Source organism: Bos indicus x Bos taurus, chromosome 11 (assembly GCF_003369695.1).
Source record: "Bos indicus x Bos taurus breed Angus x Brahman F1 hybrid chromosome 11, Bos_hybrid_MaternalHap_v2.0, whole genome shotgun sequence".
Taxonomy (NCBI): Eukaryota; Metazoa; Chordata; class Mammalia; order Artiodactyla; family Bovidae; genus Bos; species Bos indicus x Bos taurus.
In genome coordinates, this window is record NC_040086.1 from 10,299,773 (window position 1) to 10,322,068 (window position 22,296).

The window sequence follows — 22,296 nt, forward strand, 5'->3', positions numbered from 1 at the left end:
CTGCATTGGCAGATGGATTCCTTACCACTGGGCCACCTGGGAAGCCCACAGCAACATTCTTTAAGTGTTCTTGATTAGTAGGAAAGTTGAACATCTTTTCAGAAGTTTATTGGCCATCTTCATTTCTTTTCAGTTGTTCACTTTTCAGTTGGGTAATTTGCATTTTTCCTATTGTTGTGAAGAAGCTTCGTGGATTTCCCTGCCAGTTCAGTGGCTAAGACTTGTACTTCCAATGCAGCGGTGTGGGTTTGATCCCTGGTCAGGGAACTAGATCCCACATGCCATGTGGTGCAGCCAGAAAAAACAATCCATTGATGTCCTGTTTGCTGCAAATATTTTCTGAGTATATTGCATTTCTTTGAACTTCATTTATGTCTTACTGTGTTATGCACAGGTTTTAGTATATTTTTGTATAACAAAGTGCCCATTTCTTTTCCTTTTTGGTTTTACATACTGTTTAGGAAGTCTTTCTCCCCAGCCAAGGATATAAGAATATAATATTATAATAGGAATTATAATATATATTATATTATAGAATATGTATATTATATAATGTTATAATAAGAATATAATATTCCTCTATATTCTCTTCTAGTATATTTGTATTTGTGTTTATAGATTTTCACATTGTTATTTATTTAATTGTGGGGCAAAATAGATATAACATAGACTTTACCATTTGAGCCATCTTAAAGTGTACAGTTCAGTGACATTAAGTACATTCCCATTGTTACAGAACCATCACTACCATCCATCTCCTGAACGCCTTCCTCTGGCAAAACTTAAACTCTATTGCCCTTAAACAGCAATTCCTCCACCCCTCTCTCCTCAGCCCCTAGCAACCACCTGTCTCTATGAATTTGACTACTCTATGCCCCTCATATAAGTGGAATCTTACAATATTTGTCCTTTTGTGACTGGCTTATTTCGCTTAGCATAATGTCTTCAAGTTTCATCCATGCTGCAGCATGTGTCAAGATTTCCTTTCATTTTAAAGGCTCAACAATATTCCATTATAGATTAATTTTTTGTTTAGCCTTTTTTTTCCAACTACAATTTTATTTTATTTTTAAACTTTACAAAATTGTATTAGTTTTGCCAAATCCATATACAATTTACTAGTGTTTGGTGAGAAGTAGGGACTTCATTTTTTTACACTTAGGTTGGTCATCTTTTAATTTTTATCACTGTATTTATTTCTTGGCTGTACTGGGTCTTCATTGCAACACGTGGCCTCTTCATTTTACACCAGCTTCTCTAAATGCAGTGCGTGGTTGTGGGGCATGGGCTTAGTTGCCCATTGGCACATGGGATCTGAATTCCCTGACCAGGGACTGAACCCTGTCCCCTGCACTGGAAAGAGGACTATTAACCACTGGACCACCAGGTAGTCCCTATCGGCCTTTTAAACAACTCCTCCATCAGAACCCAGGCCCCATGGGGGCTCAGGTCTGTTTCTGGGCTGTTGTTTTCTAGATCCCTTTGTCTACATCTGGGCTGGAATTATAATGCTTTAATTACTCAAGGTTTTCAGTAAGTTTTTATATCTGCTAAAGGCATGTCCCATCCCCATTCTTCTTTTTTAGACTTTCCCTAACTATTCTCTGACATTCCCCAACTATCCTCTTTTTCAGAGGAACTTTAGAGTTCGTCACAGCCCAAAAATATTCCCATAGGATTTTGACTGGAATAGTTTGAAGCTACTCAGTAATTTGAGGTCGAAATTGAATAAAACTGAGCGAGCAGGTCTCCGGCCAGGAGCCTTTGCCACCTTGCGGCTCTGCAGGCTGTCCAGTGCTGCCCTCTGCAGAGGAGTCACAGGCCGGTGCCGCCTCTGCCAGTGGCCCAAGGCCTTCCCACGTGGCCCTCCCCCTCAGCCTATGATCCCGAGGCTTCTAGAAAGGACAAATTCTTACACATTTTTGGTTTAATTTCTTTCCTCCCATAAATTACATTTGGATTTTACCCTGAACTTTCAGAACCAAAATCCAAGTGTGATTCATGGAAACCTCAGGCCCTACAGTAGAACTGTGGGGAAATGATCGCCTCTCCCAGCAAACCATACCCTTAAAAGGCAGGCACTGAACACACATGTGACCAGTAGACAGGTAACTAGGATCCAGTGGATGGTTTGTTTTTTAAAGAGCTCCATTATTGCAGGATACCATAAAGTTCCCTTGTTTTAAGTGTATTAATTAAATGATTTTTAGTAAATGTGCAGAGTTGTGCCACCATCACCAAACCCAGTTTTGCAACATATCCAATAAAGCAATTATCCTCCAATTAGAAAATAAATAAAAGGAAAAAAAGAACAGTCTTCACACCCATGTATGGTCATTCTCTGCTGCCATTTTGCCCTCAGCATGCCCTGAGCATGGCCCCATCAGGAGGAGTGAGGGATGAGTCCCCAGGAGACCCTCTGCCTATGAGTAGAGGGCCAATGCCCCCACAATGTGCAGAGCATGACCTGCAAGCCAGCATCCCTCTCCTGAAGAGACCCAGCTGGGGGCTCCTCCTGAGGGCAAAGGCCATGCTGAGCCCCGTCCTTACCTCTACAGGTGGATAAAGTTTGAAGAAAAGGTAGAGGAAGGAGGTGAACGCTGGAGCAAGCCCCACGTGTCCACGCTGTCCTTGCACAGCCTCTTTGAGCTCCGCACCTGCCTGCAGACGGGAACCGTGCTGCTGGATTTGGATGGTGGCTCCTTACCACAGATCATAGGTGAGGCAAAGACTGCTGTGGCCCCCGCAAACCAGGGCAGCATCCCCCTTCCCCTGCCCCATCTCTTGCCCACCCTTGGTCTATGTGGCATGCCCACCTCTGATGCCTGCCTAATTCTGCGGAGACCAGGTTTTGGGTCTGATACTCCCAAAGCAGCGTCACAGTTACTCCTAGTCTCAGATGCCTACAGAGAGGGCAAGATCAGCCTCTGAAATACCATTCAGCAATGGAACGAAACGGAGAGCGCTTCTGAGCCTAGGTGGAGACACCTGTTGCCATGGCAACCTGTTTCTTATCAGGGTAAATGGATCATCACTCATCTTCAGGAAATTAGCTCTCGTTTGATGGAGTGACAAAGGAAGGGAGTAGCTTGCCTCACTGTCCCTAAAACCCCTTGTGAATTTTGTTTTAGCACATTCAGTTTTACCAGATGTATGCTGCCCCAAATACTTTTCTAAAAAGAATTCACACTGGAACTAAAACCATTTGGCATAGTACCTTGTGCTTCTTAGGGTCTTTCATGGTTACAATTTCATTTACTTTCCACAATATTATTGATAGAAAGAGCAGAGAATCCTATACCCATACCTGCATGCACACATGCACCCACAATGCACTCACATGAACCACATCTGCACACATGCACCCACATGCACACACCATGCACCCCCATGCACACACATGCACCAACTCCCACAGACACACACTTTTACATATACGGAGCCTGAAGGTTCATGACTGGTCCACATTTTCAGTTTGTGGCGAAGGTTGGGACTATTTCTACATTCCATGCCTCCTTTAGTTCACTTTTAATCCCACAAATAACAGGTGAAGCTGAAGACCCCCACACCCCTGGTCATTCTGTCCCCCGTGGACAAGGCGTGTTTGTTTCCCACTTAGACGATGTCATTGAGAAGCAAATTGAGGATGGCCTCCTTCGTCCAGAGCTCCGCGAGAGGGTCAGCTACGTCCTCTTGAGGAAACACCGCCACCAAACCACAAAGCCCATCCACCGCTCCTTGGCTGACATTGGAAAGGCGGTCTCCTCCACCAGCAGTGAGTTGGGCCATAACGCTTGTTCCTTCCATGCATCTCAAATCTCCAACCCTCCACCCTTGATATCCCAGAGCCGAGATGCCCAGACTCTAGCCTCGCTGGACCTGTCAGATAAGTGCAGGAATCAGTACAAAATTGATAATGCTGCTAGCTGAAGAGACTTGAGGAATCTCTGTAGATCAATTATTTTAAAATGGAAAACGTTTAGCCTGCAGCAGGTACATACGCAGCACTTACCCTGCTCCAGGCATGAGTGCTCCCTAGGTGTAAACTCACTTCATCCTCACAAGAGGCCGTGACCAGCTATTGTTCTCATCATCCCCAGAGCGGGAGGCTGAGGCATGGAGAGGTTAAGTTACTTGCCTCAGGTCAAATGATCAGCATGCTGTGGACTAGGTTCCCTAGGCTGAGGCCTGGAGAGGTTAAGTTACTTGCCTCGGGTCAAATGATCAGCATGGTGTGGAATCAGGCCTAAACCTGATGCCTATTTCATCAATTGTGTAGCTATCCCACTTTCAACAGTACAGGTATTTTCTCTAATCACATTCACACTATCCACTTGCTTCAAAAGATTCTGAAAAAAAAACAAGAACAAAATCCAAAACAACCAAACCATCCTTTCTTCCTCGAAGGGGAAGAGATCTGTCTTGCAGCCTAGCTTTATTCAGGTGAAGTGATTGTAAACGAGGACTGTGCTGATGTGCGTCACTGTAGCAAGTCTGCTAGAGTTAAACCCCTTCTGTGCCTCCCAGGTCGAAGCCCAGCCCGGAGCCCCAAGGCCGGCCCGAGCCTACACCACTCCACTGAGGACCTGAGGGTGCGGCAAAGTGCGAATTACGGCCGTCTGTGTGAGTTTCTTCTTTCTCCGCTCGGTGCAGCCCTTTTGTTCTGGCTGGGACTCTGAAGTCAACTTTCACACTTTCATAGCAGAGGAGGTAAAGACCAGGGTCTGTCTAGAATTCTCAGGCGTCAGAAGAAATCTAACATTCACGCCAAACCCTGGGCTGCCCTCATAGTCTAACTTACTACCAAAATTTTCTAAATGATTTTTCCAAAAAATGCAACTCTAAATCAAGTCCTGTCATAATCAATACCCAGTCCCATGCGCTGGGCGTCCTTAACTTGGCCTATGGCTTTGTTTTCACCAAACTAATCATTAATCCTGTTTTTGGTGAGAAGTCTTCCTAGAAACAGAATTTAAAGCAGGCTAGATCTGTCTTGGAACCCAGCTTTTCCTCCAGGACAGTCGGAGAATGTTCTCATCCTGCCTGACAGTCTTGGCCCCCGAAGTGAAACACTGATGGAGCTGCAGCCCCCACGGGGGCCTGGGGGGCACAGCCACAGACCGGACTTTGTCAGGCAGCTTGTCAGGGATGGACAGACGGGTGAGCCGTGAGACAAAAAAAAAAAAAAAAAGAGGGAATTTGGGAAGTGCAAAGGAGTATTTTCCTTTAAGCACTTTCACTAAAATGACAAGATACGAACAAGCACAGGTCAGGGCTGCACCACTGACCAGGCCAGGGGAATGCTTTGAGACCGCAGTGGCGATGTGACCACAGGTGCAGCTGGGCTGTGCCGTGGTCTTTTCTGTCTGTTCTCAGTGACCCCAGGATGTGCTTAGTCTCCCTGGTCTTGGTTATTCCGCAGAGCAGTGCTGGCAGTAGAGGCTGTGAATGGTTTGGCATGAGCCTTCTGCTCATTTATTCACTGTGTATGAAGTCACCCTGTGCCAACGTTGCCATGGTGGGAACCTGGGTAAAAGGCATGAATAAGTGGTTACAGGTTTGTGTGCACACACACCCCCCACCACAAGACGGCACCTGGGAAGGCTCCGAGAGGAAGAGACACTTGCCTGAGTCTTGGAGAATAAATAGAAGTCTTCCAGGAGCATGGTCTTTAGAACAAAGGAAACAGCAGGTGAAGGGAAGGCGCTGTGAAGGGCACCGCATATTCGGGGAAATATAATGATTCCGTTCACCAGGGATGTAGGATGTAAAGGAAAGAGGGTCCAAAGTGAAGAGGGCCTATGTGTCTTGTAAAAGGTCCTGGCCTTTATTCTGAGGGTAATGAGTTCTCCTGAGAAGTCTGATGCGGGCACATATCATGATCAGAAATAAGCTAGAAGAGACTGAATGACTGGGAGCAAGAGATGAGGGCCGTGTTCAGGCAGCAAGAGCGAGAATGGAAAGAGAAAGACGCTGGTGGAATTCAGCAAATGGAGTTGAAGCTGGCTCCAAGGTCTGCTCTGATTGCCCATGAACATGTGGGATAGGGCATTGGGTGATGTAGGGTCTATGCTGCTGCTAAGTCGCTTCAGTCGTGTCCATAGAGGGAGTGATTTGATGGAAGACAATGAGTTTTGTTTCCTAGTGTGTGGAGTCTGAAGTGCCAGGCAGGGCTGCTCAGAGAAATCTGGAGCTTAGGGGAGAGATCTGGGCTGGAGACATAACCTGGGCACCCCCGGCACAAATGTGGATGGGGAAGAAACAGAAATGGATGGGATTGACCGAGGAGGAGGGGGTCAGGGCTCTGAAGGGTTTGAGTGCAAAGCAAGACCCTGAGAAAAGCCCAGACTGAGAGGATCCTGGATGGAAATAAAGGAAAGCAGAGTCTGGCAGTACAGGGACTCCAGAGACCACAGTAAGCCTGAGGGGGCTCGCTGGATTTGGCTGCTGGTGGGAAATGAGAGCTGGCCTTCTCCTGCCTTCATGCAGCAAGGAACTGTCGGCCATGGGGAGCCCCACCTACCTCCCCTCTGCCAGCCCAAATCCCCAGCCCTCTTTAAAGACTCGCATGGGTCATGGCAGACAGACATGAAACTGCTCTTCTCTCTCCAACAGAGTCGAAGCTTGGTGACGCCTGGCTCCTCACCCAGCAGGGCGTCCGTGTCCCTCCCCACCTGCAGGGCCTGTGCAGATCCCTGGGCAGCGGGCTGAGACCAGGGAGTAGCATATTGAGGAGTGAGAAGGAAGCAGTAGAACCTGGGGTCCAGTAACTCTTCTAAGAAAGCTGCCATTGAAAGGAAGAAAAGAGAGAGGATGCTAGCTGAGAGGGGCTGCAGGATAACAGGGGAGTTTGCTTTGGTTGTGAAGATGGGATGAGCCTGTGTAGAGACCAAGAGAAAGGGATCTGTGAGCACCTGTCTCCCCTGATGGACCTCCTTTTCCTTTTCTCCTAGGTCACGCCCAGAGCAGAAGCATGAACGATATTTCTCTCACCCCAAATACCGACCAGGTAGGAAACCACTGCCCTTGGCTGCAGCGGAGGGCCAGGGCGGGAAGAAGTCTTTGGTTTTAGGGGTGGGGAAACCTATGGGCAAAACTCTAGTCCCATGAAAAAGTGGGGTCCCCAGGAAGGACATAGGTGGGGCTCTGGGCAGCCATAGTGACTGACAATCCATCACTTGGGCTGTGCGCTAGGCCCTGGGGACAGAGAAATGTGATCAGATGAGGTGTCAGCTGTCCTTGAACTGGGGATTTATTGAAGAGACTGCCACACAGAGTTTGCCTCCTCTGTGACCCATCCACAAGCACTTTGAATGATGAAGTGGGGACTTGGGTGGGTAGAGAAGCAGTAGGGCCTCCCTATGGAGACATTAATGATAGTGAATCAGCTGGACTGCGCAATGGTATATCTTCTCCTTGGCTGGTGCTGGATAAAGTCAATTCTTGTTTCTCACCAGCTTGGCTGAAAACTTGCTAAGGTCCGTTCAGTTCAGTTGCTCAGTTGTGTTGGACTCTTTGCGACCCCATGAATCGCAGCACGCCAGGCCTCCCTGTCCATCACCATCTCCCAGAGTTCACTCAAACTCACGTCCATCGAGTCGGTGATGCCATCCAGCCATCTCATCCTCTGTCGTCCCCTTCTCCTCCTGCCCCCAATCCCTCCCAGCATCAGTCTTTTCCAATGAGTCAACTCTTCGCATGAGGTGGCCAAAGTACTGGAGTTTCAGCTTTAGCCTCATTCCTTCCAAGGAACACCCAGGGCTGATCTCCTTTAGAATGGACTGGTTGGATCTCCTTGCAGTCCAAGGGACTCTCAAGAGTCTTCTCCAACACCACAGTTCAAGAGCATCAATTCTTCAGCGCTCAGCTTTCTTCACAGTCCAACTCTCACATCCATACATGACCACTGGAAAAAACCATAGCCTTAACTAGATGAACCTTTGTTGGCAAAGTAATGTCTCTGCTTTTGAATATGCTATCTAGGTTGGTCATAACTTTCCTTCCAAGGAGTAAGCGTCTTTTAATTTCATGGCTGCAGTCACCATCTGCGGTGATTTTGGAGCCCAAAAAGATAAAGTCTGACACTGTTTCCACTGTTTCCCCTTCCCATGAAGTGATGGGACTGGATGCCATGATCTTCGTTTTCTGAATGTTGAGCTTTAAGCCAACTTTTTCACTCCCCTCTTTGACTTTCATCAAGAGGCTTTTTAGTTCCTCTTCACTTTCTGCCATAAGGGTGGTGTCATCTGCATATCTGAGGTTATTGATATTTCTCCTGGAAATCTTGATTTCAGCTTGTGCTTCTTCCAGCCCAGCATTTCTCATGATGTACTCTGCTATAAGTTAAATAAGCAGGGTGACAATATACAGCCTTGACGTACTCTTTTTCCTATTTGGAACCAGTCTGTTGTTCCACGTCCAGTTCTAACTGCTGCTTCCTGACCTGCATACAGGTTTCTCAAGAGGCAGGTCAGGTGGTCTGATATTCCCATCTCTTTCAGAATTTTCCACAGTTTATTGTGATCCACACAATCGAAGGCTTTGGCATAGTCAGTAAAGCAGAAATAGATGTTTTTCTGGAACTCTCTTGCTTTTTCCATGATCCAGCAGATGTTGGCAATTTGATCTCTGGTTCCTCTGCCTTTTCTAAAACCAGCTTGAACATCTGGAAGTTCATGGTTCACGTATTGATAAGGTCAGAAGCCCGCAAACAGCTCGGGAGCCCCATGACTATGCCCCTGAGGGAAGCACACAGGAGGCTGCCCTCAGTTCCAAACACGCACACCTCAGAGGCAGAAGGTCTCAAGGTCCCCTTGCCTCTGCCCCCAAAAGGTAGAAAGGAAGGTGAGAAAGGGCATCTGAAATTTGGTACCAACTTCTCAAGGGCTTGGGTGACTTCCAAGGGTTCAAGGCAGCCCCAAGTTTGGGAGTAGGCAAAACAAAAGCATTCCCTCAAGTCAGTGAAGTCAGTGTCTGGATGGCCTTTTGGTGGCCAAAATAGCAAAACAACAATAACAAAATCAACCAACATTTGAGGTCCACATATTGCATGCACTACACCGTGCGGGGCATTTCCTGTGCATCATGAGGGTACTGTGTCATCTTCCCTCTACAGATGAGAGCATAAAAGAGTTAAATAACATGCCCAAGTTCATGCAGCTGAAAGGTGGCGTGGCCATGATTTGATCCAGTCTGACTCTAGAGCCCTTAGTTTGGGACTGGCTTAGGAACGAGTACCCTGGAATATTATTTAGAGAAGAACCCCACTGTACTGTAGTCATGGGCAGACAGTTGAGCCGTGACAAGAAAGCACTGACTAGTGAAAGTTTTTCACAACGTATCTTTTTACTGCCTAAGTGGTGACAAGAATACTATCCGCTACGTTCCCCAAGCAGAGCTGCCTTTTACTGAGGGACTGGAGCCCAACACCAGGCACCAGCATCCAGTTCTCCTAACCAGTTGTAGGATGCTGCTTCTCAGTGTTTGTAGCAGCAGTTGGCTTGTTGTGGGGACAGCAGTTTTGTACAACAGTGGGTTTCTTTAGGTGCATCTTTTTTTTACCACTCCACATCGGCCCTGAGTTCCAGTGAGTTCCCAGTGGGCAGAGATGGATTCAGACAGTGTGGCCATGTGCAGTGACTTGGCAGAGCTGGACAAGAGTCCCCCGGGTTTAGGCAGTGGGGCCAGCAGGACCCTGGTTAGACAGGCCCACATCCAGACCATCACCCAGCCAGAACGCTCTCATGGTCCCTTGCTGGGGTACTACCACCCCGCCTCCTTACTGGGACCACAGGCCCGGATTTTGCTCCTCTCTGCTCCTGGTTACACGTGTGCTACATGGGCTATCCCAGAGCATTGTGGTCTCAAAACCTTGTTCTCCAGGACATGCCTACCACCGACCTCTCCTCCAGTCCCCTAGAGCTTCTCCCTGCCTGGAGCCCGAGTACATAGAGTTGGCAGGGGCACGGTGGCTGCCCTGGCATGCTCAGCCCTCCATCCTGAAGAACCTGCTTATGAATCAGCTGACAGAGCTTGGGACAAAGGGACCTTTTGAGTCCTGGGGATTCTGGCCTTCCCATTAACACCTGCTGTTGCTTCTTCTTACTACATTAGGGTCCTTCGTGTTGTTGCCTGGGTGGTTATGACAGTTTTACGTTTCTGAGTGGTTTTAAGAGATTATAAGGGTGTAGCCCTTACTCACAGAGCCTCATCAAGTGCTGGTAGGGCCCCAGCCCAGTCTGTATCATGCACTCCATGAGTCAAATCAGGAAATGGCTGTGAGCCCAAAGGGGCAAGACCTGTTGGCCATGCCCATGCCTACAGCTGACCCCTCTTCAGGGACAGAGGAACTTATCTTCACTAAGCTTCTGTGCTCACAGGAGAGACTCCCATCAGGTGGGGAGTGGGTAGCAAAACTGAGGCACCCAAGGATCTCTCTGAAGCACCAGCCTGCTCCTCCTGGGCCCTTTCTTCCTTTGTCAGCTACTGTGGCCTCCCACGAGCCCTGTGCTACCCAAACGCCCCTCCCCACCTCTTTCTCTGAAACTGTCTCTGTCCCTCGCCCACCCCTTGCTACCTAGAGGGAAAGTGATCTGAAGAACTAATGCACCCTAAGATGTTCAAGATGAACAAGAGCATGTACGTGACCACCCCTGGGCGTTTTCTTTGTCTGAGGGGACTCGGGAGGAATAAATGTCTTATTCATAGAATGGAAGTCATAACCACAGAGAGTGGGCAGGGGGTTGTCTCCAGCACCTTTCACATCAGACCCCACTCACTCCGCCTATTTGACCTTTCTGCCCTGAACAGACACCAGCCAGAGGGACTGGCTGGAGGGCACTTCAATAGTCTCAGCTGGAAAGGTTCAGAAGCTATGAGTTTCCTTGGAGGTTCCCTGGGGGTGACTTGGGGCACCGAAGTTTCCCATAGACTTGGATCCACAGGTACAGGGATTCCCATCAGCCAGAATGCTGGTGGCAGAGAGAAAACAAAGTCCGTCCACTCTGCCCATCAGGATGGTCTTGTTCCTCCCATAGCCACTAGGGTGAAGGCAAAGACGGAGGGCTAGGCAATGGAGTGTATGAGCCAAGACCCCCATCGGCTTGAGCTGCAGCTGGGGGATGAGACTCGCTGTCCAGCAAGCCTGGCTCTCTTCTCTGACCCCTCAGCTCATACTTCAGTAGAACAAGGAATGTCCTGGGGGCGTCAAGTCATTGCCTGCTCCTTCCCGTCTATGAAAGGATTAGTTGGTCCCTGGGGTTAACCAACTTTGAGTCTCCTCATCTGCAGGCTGCAGGAGAGTGTTGGGCTATTTCCTTCAGTCTCTAGAGAAACACTGGGAGAATTTTGTAAGGTTAGGCCTTCAGAGTAATCTGAATGAGCTGAGTAAGAGCCGAAACCACTGCATATGAGTACCCATGGGTATCTCATGTCCCCCTCACTGACCAGCGGAAAAACAAATTCATGAAGAAGATCCCCAAGGACTCAGAAGCCTCCAACGTGCTTGTGGGCGAGGTGGACTTCCTGGACCAGCCGTTCATCGCTTTCGTACGTCTCATCCAGTCAGCTATGCTGGGAGGGGTGACCGAGGTGCCTGTGCCTACCAGGTGAGAGCTGTTGACATCCGCCCACCACACCCATCCTCGGGTGGCCAGCTGTCCATGCAGTCAGCCAGCAGTGCTGCTGGAGACACCCCTAAAATGAAGAAGGAAAACTAGGGAACTGGCTGGGGAGGGAGATCTGACTGGGGAAGAGGTACATAGAGTTTATTTAAAATAATCATAAACAAGAAGTAGCCAACAGGTGGGAAGGGGGTTGTTGGGTGAGTTCTGGGACCCCAGGGCATGGTGAGGGTGCCTAGGCAGAAGTGAAGAAGAATGTATCTCCAAAGCAAATATGGGATTCATGGGAGCAAATATGGGAGATGTTTATGGTCAGTTAAAAAGTTGAGAATGGATACTATTTCAGACCAGAAAATCCTTCTCTCCATCTGGTTTTATTTTTCCTTCTCGCTTTTCTCCTCCTCATCCATCTTCTTTGCAGATTTCTGTTCATACTGCTGGGACCTTCTGGGAGAGCAAAATCCTACAATGAAATTGGCCGTGCCATTGCAACCCTCATGGTGGATGACGTAAGTGCCACAAGAAGCAGGTACTCCTGAATGTCAAGGCTCCTGCATCAAACATTGCGCCTTCATTCATTCACTTATTCAACAGTCACATTTGAGCATCTCCTGTATGCCAGGCCCTGTACAGGTGTGAGGATTATGACAACGAGGGAATAGTTACTGCCCTTTAGGAGCACCAATCAAGTGGGAGACACAGCCTGACAACCCGAGAGTGAACCACATGCCAACTGCCCAGGCAGTCGGGGGGCCCTTCACACACGATGGAGCTTCACAGTTAAGGATGAGCACAAGCTTAGGAGGCAGGCATTCCAGGCAAAGGGAACCAGGGCCACAGCTCAGAGATGGAGAGCTGGATGGGAGTGGTTTGATATAGGCTCAGTGGAAGAGTTTCAAGAGCAGAAGGTGACACCAAAGAGAGGAGCCAGAGCCTGTGGGCAGAGTTGAGAGTTGACCATCTGTGATGGGGAGACTAGGGGAGTTTAGAAACGAGCACAACCAAATCAGATCTGTAAAGTCAGGAAGAACATGCTGGGACAGTGTGGAATGATGCAGCCTGACCCTCCAAAGATGAAGGGCTGGGACGTAAAGCAGTCGAAATGCCTGAGCTCCTTTGATTGGGCTCCACAGGTTTTCTGATGAGCTTGCTCTGTGGGAAACAGAGCAGGAAGGTAACTCAACCCAGGTCAGATGACTGGAATACAGAGACCTGGTTTTCAGGCCCAGAAGGCACCTTTCTTTGAAAGTATATGCAGTGTGCCCCAAGGAGGTGGATGAGATGGGGACGGCAGCAAGGCAGCAGCCCTCTCTCTTCCTACACCTCTCTCCCTGCCAGCTCTTCAGCGATGTGGCCTACAAGGCCCGGAATCGAGAGGATCTGATCGCGGGGATCGATGAGTTTCTGGACGAGGTCATCGTGCTTCCCCCGGGAGAATGGGACCCGAATATCCGAATTGAGCCACCCAAGAAGGTGCCTTCTGCTGACAAGAGGTGTGTGTGAATGAGCGGTGGCAAGCGGGGAAGTGGTCCAGAGGGAGCTTTCAGTCTGTTCCTTTCTTATTTGGGTTTGAAAAAAAGACGTCAACATACATGGGTTTATGCTTTTTTTTATTTCTCTAAAAAAAAAAAAAAATCAGAAGCAAATATGCTGAATGTGTGCATCTATAAAACCCGGGTGACCTGTGAGGGGATATTGCTGGATCCTTTTATGTATTTTTCTCCGTATTTGAAGATATTTGATGATTGTAGCTGAAGAGGTTAAGCCTGATGAGGCCAGTCCTGGGGGTGCTGAGCTCTTCGCAGGACTGGGAGCCCTACTGTCCCCTGTCCCCCTTCTCCTTCCAGGAAGTCTGTGTTCTCCCTGACTGAATTAGGCCAGATGAACGGCTCCGTGGCGGGAGGCGGCGGCGGGGCTGCTGGAGGCGGCGCTGCAGGCGGCGGAGGGGGCGGCGGGGCCGGCGGAGGGAGCGGCGCGGCTGATGGAGAGATGCCAACAGCGCATGAAATCGGGGAAGAGCTGATCTGGACAGGAAGGTGCCCACTCCAGGCCTGCCGGCCACTCCAGCTGTCCTAGATTTCTCTGCTCCTTTTAGGAATCTTCTCCTCCTCAGTCTCCAGCACCCACTCCAGGCCTTGCGGTATCTGAGCGCTGCACGCTTTTCCTCCCCCGCCTGCAAAGCTCCTCCGGGACAAGACAGGAAAAGGGGAAGTGCGCATAAAGTGAAGGAACCCAGACTTTTCTTAGCACACCCTCTGTTAACTGTATTCATTTTCTAGGGCTGCGGAAACACATATCACAGACTAGGTGGCTTAAACAATAGAAATTGATTCTCTCGAAGTTCTAGAGTCTAGAAGTTCCAAATCAAGGTGCCAGCAGGGCCAGGCTGCCTCTGAGATTCTGGGCGGACTCCTTCCCTGACTGTCGCTAGCTTCTGGCGGCAGCCAGCGGTCATTGCTGCTGCTTGCCACTCATCCTGCCTGTGTCCTTGCATGATGCTCTGCCTGTGTTTCTGTCTTCATATGGCATTTTCCTTTTCTTGTGAAGATACCAGTCATATTGGATTAGGGTCTGCCTAATGACTTCATCTTAACTTGATTTCATGTGCAAAGACTCTGCTTCCAAATGAGGTCACATCTACAGGTTAGAATTTTGATACATCTTTTTGGGGGACACAATTCAGTCCATAACAGTACCTTTTGCATTTTTTAACCTTGTTACCTAGTCAAAAAACTTGTTTTAAAAGAAAACAATAGATTTTCCTGGCTTGTTTGGGTTTCTTTGCAAGCTTTTAGAATAACTTCGGTTGATCTGAATTTAGGAAAGGACAGAATCAGTCCTGCAAAGCTATGACTTTGAGAAGGGAGTCATGCTTTATATGCCTTTGGCTGTCTGCCAGCCAGTGTTTCCCAGGTTTACCCACTCCCTACCCTGATCCTTACCCAGGGGACATTTGGCAATTTTCAGAGACATTTTTTGTTTGTCCCAATTGAAGGGGAGATGATACTGTTATCCAGCAGATAGAGACCAAGGATGCTGCTCAATGTCCTCTGATGCACAGTACTGCCCACCCCCACGCGCCACCCCCCCCCCCCCCCCCCCCCCGCCATTAACAAAGGATTATCCAGTGGTTCTACTGTATGCTAAACCCTGCTGTATGCTAAACCCTGCTGTATGCTAAACCCTGCTCACTGTGTTCAGAGCTTTGGAGAATAGCGTCCCCAGTAAACACTCTCCCCAAACCTTAAATTTCCCACTTGTTTGTTCCACGAAGTAAATAAAACAGTTTTAAGGTTCAGGATCTGCCCTTGATGAATCTGCTATAAACCAGGATCTCTCCATCTCCTAACGCTGGACACACGTTTACCAAGCACCGAAATCCTGCAGATAATCAGGGACACGAGGAAGATAGCCATCACTGGACCCCAGGATTTTCATTCCCTGTAGAATGTTAGGTCTGCCCCCAAGACATGATCCCATAAGGCCTTCCTTCTCCCGCTCGGGCTGTCTGTGACCACCCTTCCCAGTGGAGATAGTGGGTCTAAGGAGAGAATTCTTCCCTGATGTGAAATGTTCTAGTGAAAAGATCCCTTCCTCCATCCATCCCTAGTCAAGTTCCCTTCCTTGCCACAAGCCCTGCAGGCTCCTGGGAATAGCTCTGCCCCTACACTGGTGTTTGTGGTGAGAAAGCAATCCCTGGGCCTGTCTTGAGCAGGTTCTTCGGTGGCCTGTGTCTTGATGTCAAGAGGAAGCTGCCCTGGTTCCCCAGTGACTTCTACGACGGCTTCCACATTCAGTCCGTCTCTGCCATCCTGTTCATCTACCTCGGCTGCATCACCAACGCGATCACCTTTGGTGGGCTTCTGGGAGATGCCACTGACAATTATCAGGTGTGTGTAAATTGGAGACGTGAGTGCAAATCTCAGAAAAATCCGTTGCCACAAGGTGGTGGTAAGGAGCTACAAGCCATAATCCCAGAACCAAGGTAAGGATTCCATCTACCATTCAGGGTCAGTTCATCACTTTTTGCAATCCTTTACACTTCAAAAAAATAATAATAATAGCAAGCTGACATAATTCAAAAATCTAAAGCTAAATCATATTACTAAAGACCAAATTTAAAGATGATATAAATAGATCAAATGTTTAAGGGGAAATCATCTGCTTTGGTATTTGATATTTTTCCTACCGATGCTTGAATGGATTTAATCATCACAATTAATTGAGTTGCTAATTGTGACCTTCTTCCTGTACTTTTTAAAAAACCTAACCTTAAATTCTTAGCTTGCAGTTAAGATATTTTTAGAAATGTCTATCATGACAATAAGACAGGTCTCCCTGGGGAAAACAGTTCAACAGCGACACTAGCCTGAGACCCAGACAAAGGCCTTCTTAATGGGGGCCTTCAGGATAGCACCACTGGAAAGCTCAGAGCACCAAGGTGAAGACCCATTTTCCTAGATAAACTGAAATGAGTGCGTATCTCCAGCCCACACCACTCTCCTGAGAAGCAGGTTCAATATCCAACTGCCTCCTGGGCATGTCCATATCGCTGCCCCTTGGGATTCCCCAACTCACAGGGCCAACATTGCATCTATTGTCTTCCCTCCAGACCTGATGCTACCCCAGCCAATGAGCAAGACCATGGTTGACCCAGATATTCACACATCATCCTTGACTCATGAATCCGGGGTTCCCCAGTAGGCCTCATGACGTGGTCCTGCTTGCCTCTCAAGCCCCAGATCAGATCAGTCGCTCAGTCGTGTTCGACTCTTTGCGACCCCATGAATCGCAGCACGCCAGGCCTCCCTGTCCATCACCAACTCCCGGAGTTCACTCAGACTCACATCCATCGAGTCAAGGATGCCATCCAGCCATCTCATCCTCTGTCATCCCCTTCTCCTCCTGCCCCCAATCCCTCCCAGAATCAGAGTCTTTTCCAATGAGTCAACTCTTCACCTGAGGTGGCCAAAGTACTGGAGTTTCAGCTTTAGCATCATTCCTTCCAAAGCCCATCTCCCAGTTATTCCCCTTCTCAGATTTCTGTCCTCACTCATCTGCATTGTTTTCCATCAATCCCGATCATCTTTCAGTTTTTCAAAGCCAGGCTCCCTTTTAGCTCCAGCCTCTGTACACTCTGTTCCCTTTTCCCAGACCACACTCTTTCTCATCACTCCACTTACCCTATGCTGCTGGTCTATTCTCGGCTCAATTTTGGGGTCTCAGCTTCAGTCTGTCTACCTCTTGGGAGGCTTTCCTGACCACCCTTCACTCCTACTGTGTGCTCCTGTGACACCCTTATCTTATCCCAGCTTATCACATTCCTTGGCAGTGGTTCTTAAGAAGAGATGATTTTGACCCCTAGGAGACATTGGGTAACATCTAGAGACAATTTGAGGTATTATAACTGGGAGGTGAGGTGCTACTGTGATGCTAATGAACATCCTACAATGCACAGGGCAGCCCCTCCCACAACAAAGAATGATCTAGCCTGAAATGTAAGTAGTGCTGAAGTTGAGAAACTTCTATATGGAAATTGCCTAGTTACTTGTCTGTATCTCCCACTAGAATGAAGATGTATTTACTTGTTTGCTAATGGGTCCTCAATACCTAGCACAATGCCTGATGCATAGTTGGCCCTTAATGGATTTTGAATGAATGAATGATCTGATCTCTAAAAGCACCTACTAGATCTTTGAATGAAAAAATGACTGGGTAGATGAGTGGGGTGTCCTCTGGAAGTAAAACGGGCATGGGGTACAAGCACAACCATTGGCAGCCCTGTTTTTGAGGCCCTGCTGCTGCTGCTGCTAAGTCGCTTCAGTCAAGTTCGACTCTATATGACCCCATAGACGGCAGCCCATCTGGCTCCTCTGTCCCTGGGATTCTCCAGGCAAGAATACTGGAGTGGGTTGCCATTTCCTTCTCCATTTGAGGCCCTAGAGTGCCAAAAGGAAGTCATATGGGGCCTAGAGTTAGGGAGAGTGACGCTGGCAACTGTGGGAGGTTGCGGAGTCGGAGATGGGGAGCAGAATTTGAGGAGGAGAGGACCTAGGACAAAGGACAAGTGCTGTGGCCTGAGCTCTTGCCAAGATAACTGGGTTCTAGCTTGTTGGAGAGGCCCCTTCTCATGCTTCTATTGAGCCTCACAGTCCTCGTGCCCCCAGGGAGTGATGGAGAGTTTCCTGGGCACTGCCATGGCTGGCTCCTTGTTCTGCCTCTTCTCGGGACAGCCTCTCATCATACTCAGCAGCACGGGACCCATCCTCATCTTTGAGAAGCTCCTCTTCGACTTCAGCAAGTAGGTGCCCTTCCCGCCTCCCCGCCTCCTGCCGATTGCTCCTCACTTGCAGCAGTTATGCGGGGGTTAGGGTAGGGGGGAGCCCCGAGCCCCATTGCCTCTGGAAGGCAGAGGGAAGCGAAGACCTCCAGCCCAGGGCTCTCACCCCGTCTCCCCCTGTGGTTATAATCCAGGGGGTGGGGGGGTTGACGGAGTGAGAAGGTACCAAAACTGTTACCTGTAGGAGGCACTGTGAGGCGGTCCATCCTGACTCCCCTCCGCTACCTGCCTTAAAGCCATTTTAGTGCATATTAGCAAAGCGCATAGGGAGAAATCCAGGCAAGACAAGAAGAGAGCATTCACACCACTAGCAGAGTGAGCAATTATGACTTGAAAGCCAATACAGTGTATAAAATGTTTCAGGCTGGAGGTTGGAAGGCTATACCCTGACTCAGGCAGCTCTGGGCTCAGTTGCTGCATCTACAACCTGAGCCCATTTGTAAGCCCATTTCTGCTCCAGCTTGGTCATTCTGAAATTCTCTGTTTTCATTCACTCTGGCTGTTTGTTACCAAATGTTTCAGAACGGAAGTGTGTGAGCACCTTTACCACCCCATGAGATCCTTGCCCCAGAATTCTCACAGACCAGACAACCCCACCCAGGACCTGCCCACAATCCCAGTCCTCTTGTAGTTCCTAGGGGGGTATCTGTGCCACAGGAGGAGCAGATGAGCCCCCCAGGGTGGGTCTGGGGAGCTGAGCACAGCCAAGAGCCTGGGCTGGAGGTCTTTGCTTCCCTCTGCCTTCCAGAGGCAATGGCCTGGACTACATGGAGTTCCGCCTCTGGATTGGCCTGCACTCGGCCGTCCAGTGCCTTATCCTGGTGGCCACAGATGCCAGCTTTGTCATCAAGTATATCACCCGCTTCACTGAGGAGGGTTTCTCCACCCTCATCAGCTTCATCTTCATCTATGATGCCATCAAGAAGATGATTGGTACCTTCAAGTACTACCCCATCAACATGAACTTTAAGCCTGACTCCATCACCACCTACAAATGCGAATGCGTCGCCCCTGACACAGGTGACCGGTAACCCCAGAGATGCCCTGGGCCCTCACCCACCAGCCACTCCCCCCACCCACTCCCCCCACAACATCCAGACCCCTTCTGCCCCATTTCTCTACTCAAATGCAGGAGAGTGAGGCAGCTTGGGAGGGGCAGTTCAGCCAAGGGCTTTCTGTCCCAAGGGAGCAAGTACAGGGGCTTAAACCAGTTTTTGGAAGGAATCCAAGGGGACAAGAGCTCTAATGAGGGTCAAAATCCCAGAGCCCAGGGTTATAATTAGGAGGGAGCAGTGACAGTGATACCCCGGGAGACAAAGAAGGCATGCTTGGCCTCAGCGTGGGGTGATGTGCAGACTACATCTGTCAGGAGTGCTGCTCAGGGGTTCCTGCGTCAGGCCAAAGGTAGACTTGATGGGACCTCAAGTCCCTCCAAGTTACATGAGTTCATGACGCCGTGAGCTCTCCCTGACACATCTCTGCCAGTGTTTACAGCCGAAGGGTGAACATCCCTGCAGATGGTGACATGTCCAGGGTAGAGGGCCAGTCAGGGTGAGGAGAGCCTGGTAACCATGTCACTAAAGAATGATTGGAGAACCTGGGGTTAACCAGATCTTAGAGTGGTATGAGAGAAGGACTGTCATGTCACAGAGGGGCCAGATTCACCCTGCGTAACTATAAGATGCAGAAGGAAGGCTGAGGAATGAAAGCTCCAGGAAGCCAAATGCTGGCTGAATTCAAGGTATAACTTACAGTGGTGGGAGCCACCCCCCTGAGAGGTACGGGTCCCCTCGGTGGTAGCAAACTGCTTGGACACCACCTGGATATCCATCTGCCAAAGGTATCTTAGAAAGGACCCCCGCTCTGGGTGGGAGGCTAAATCAACCAACGTCAGGCCGATAATACTCAGTGCCACTCCTGTGAAGGTCCTTCTGACCAAAAAAAGCATCATCTGTAATGTTAGGACTATCCGTCGGTGAACCACTGGCCTCCTTTATAGTCATAATCACGCCCCTAGGAGCCCTCAGAGGGATGCACCCAGAGTGCCCAGGATGCTATAGAGCAGAGCCTAGAGGGACATCCACGTATCTCCTAGCACCACCAGGCTGGACTCACAGAGCAAACTGAGGTCCAGAGACACCCAAGGTCACACCAGTTTCTTAGCTGTAAAAGACGGGTATCAGTGCTGCTGGTCTCATGGGATGCTTGTGACGTTTTCATATCTATACTCAGATTGGGTGGGAATTGCACATAAGTAGACACTGTGTTGTTTAGCACCTTAATACATATGATTGATTAAAAATAATTGATCATAAGTCAGCCAAAATATTTGTTGCACAATTACCATGCACTCTACTTTTGGCTAGGCCTTATAAAGTTTTCTGAGCTCAGAGAATGTGGTTTTGGTTGTACACTCTCACCCTCTATCACTGCACTGAATTTGTAAAGATGTCTAGACCTAATTTTTTCTTTTTTTTCTCTATCATTAATTTTGAGGTATTTCATTAAAATCCAGCAGTAGGTAAAGCTGTCCTTCATCCTGATCCAGGGCATGTTGCTTGCCCAGGAGACTGAGGAGATCCTACCTGCTGGCTCTTGTCCTCATACCCTAGAGTAAATCCCGCCTCTGTGGGCCAAGCCCCACTGGGGTGCTTTCATTTTCTGCTCACACCCTTTGAACTACAGATCCATTGCATTAAACACACGTTCCCACAAACATGGCTTTTAGTACTACACATGATTGATTTCTTTCAGAAATAGTCCAAATTCTGAGGTCATATGAACATTCTGGGAACCATCTATCCACAGGAGAAACCAAATATAGGGGTTCCCTAGGAACAGGGGACCCACTCCAGTGTTCTTGCCTGGAGAATCCCAGGGACAGGGGAGCCTGGTGGGCTGCCATCTATGGGGTCGCACAGAGTCGGACAGGACTGAAGCGACTTAGCAGCAGCAGGAACAGGGGATGTAAGCCTGAAAGGACATATAAAGTAGGATTTGAGAACCATTATCGAATCCACCTAACTCCAAATAGCATCTGGCCTGGCCTGGCCCAGGTCCCTAATGTCATTGCATTTTTTTGGGTCATGCTATTACCTTGGTTCTCAAAGTTGGTCCCTAGAAGCATCATCAATACTATCTGGGAACTTGTTAGGAATGCAGATTCTCAGGCACCACCCCAGACCTGCTGAATCAGAAACTGGGGGTAGGTAGAGCCAGTTGTATATTAACAAGCCTTCTGGGTGAGTCTCACGCTGAAGTTTGAGAACCACAGCTCTATTAAACCAAATCATTATTAGCAACTAGCCCTAGTGAGATGAGGTTTTCAGTTTCCTCATGAAAAGGAAAGGAACAGGAAACAGGACGAGCTAGTTTTGATTAGGAGAATATGAAGGAAGATTCTAGATGTTTAGCAGGCTGGAGTGAGGGAGCTAACTAGGATGGTTTCTTTCCCAGTCCACGGGCCACTCATTTTCCAACAGTTCCATAATCCCAGTGTTACTGCAAAACCCAGTTTGACCATGGCACTCTCACTCTATTGGAAGAGCTTGTTTGGGGGCACTCTTTTTAATTGAATCTTGTTTCCATTGTAACTGATTTGTATTCTATTTATGGATGCTGCATACACTGACTTGGCTGCTTTCAATCCCAAGTGAGTACCACTTTGTAAACACTAGAATTTAAAACTAGTTGATAGTTGGACCTTTTCTGGGATTATCCATGTTATAGTTCTTCCTTCATCTCCAAGTGGCTTTCAAATAAACCTTACATTGTTCTCAATATCAAAGAACGATAAAGCCTAAGCAGAAGACATCAAAGGAAAATCTGGTCTGACAACTTGGGCCACTGAACGGCGCTGCGCTCCCCAGCTCAGGTGGTAGCTGGGAGTCCTGTGGCATCTGTGCGTGTAGCCCTGAGTCAGCCGTGCTGCCTGCCTTCTCTGCTCCGCTGTTAACTGTGCATCATGTTCTTTTGGTCGGTTGTGTGAGAAAAGGCAGCAGCTGTCCTCGATTTCTCTTCAGAATAATTGTAACAAACCTCTGGGTTTGTAGAACGTCTCAAAATATTCTGCTATGGGTCAAGACTGAATTCCTTAGCCACTCCCAGCCCCAAATGCCCAAGTATGGGCCGCATTAAAGGGTCCTTGATCACATCCACCCCATGACAGTTTATTGGAGGTTGCAGGATGCTTCAAGAATAGCCTCTTCTTCCCTCTGGGTTCCTAACCAGAGCTAGAAGGAGCCAAATGGGGCATATGATGGATTTCAGGTCATTGCCAGCCAGCTGGCTAGGCCTCCTTCCTTCCTGCTCAAGTCAGCCACAGAGGAAGAGCTG

The 22,296-nt window shown here is 48.7% G+C and overlaps 1 protein-coding gene across 2 annotated transcripts in view; it reads left to right on the forward strand.

The window, feature by feature from the left end:
• Positions 1-22,296, forward strand: part of SLC4A5 (solute carrier family 4 member 5) — a 103,789-nt gene that overhangs the window by 58,305 nt on the left and 23,188 nt on the right. For both annotated transcript variants that reach the window (XM_027554848.1, XM_027554849.1), the window contains exons 5-15: positions 2,559-2,719; positions 3,620-3,775; positions 4,528-4,623; positions 6,954-7,009; positions 11,449-11,606; positions 12,043-12,130; positions 12,960-13,114; positions 13,469-13,657; positions 15,337-15,511; positions 17,789-17,922; positions 18,710-18,981. In XM_027554848.1, coding sequence (XP_027410649.1) covers positions 2,559-2,719; positions 3,620-3,775; positions 4,528-4,623; positions 6,954-7,009; positions 11,449-11,606; positions 12,043-12,130; positions 12,960-13,114; positions 13,469-13,657; positions 15,337-15,511; positions 17,789-17,922; positions 18,710-18,981 — 1,640 coding nt within the window. The remainder of the gene's footprint in view (positions 1-2,558; positions 2,720-3,619; positions 3,776-4,527; positions 4,624-6,953; positions 7,010-11,448; positions 11,607-12,042; positions 12,131-12,959; positions 13,115-13,468; positions 13,658-15,336; positions 15,512-17,788; positions 17,923-18,709; positions 18,982-22,296) is intronic.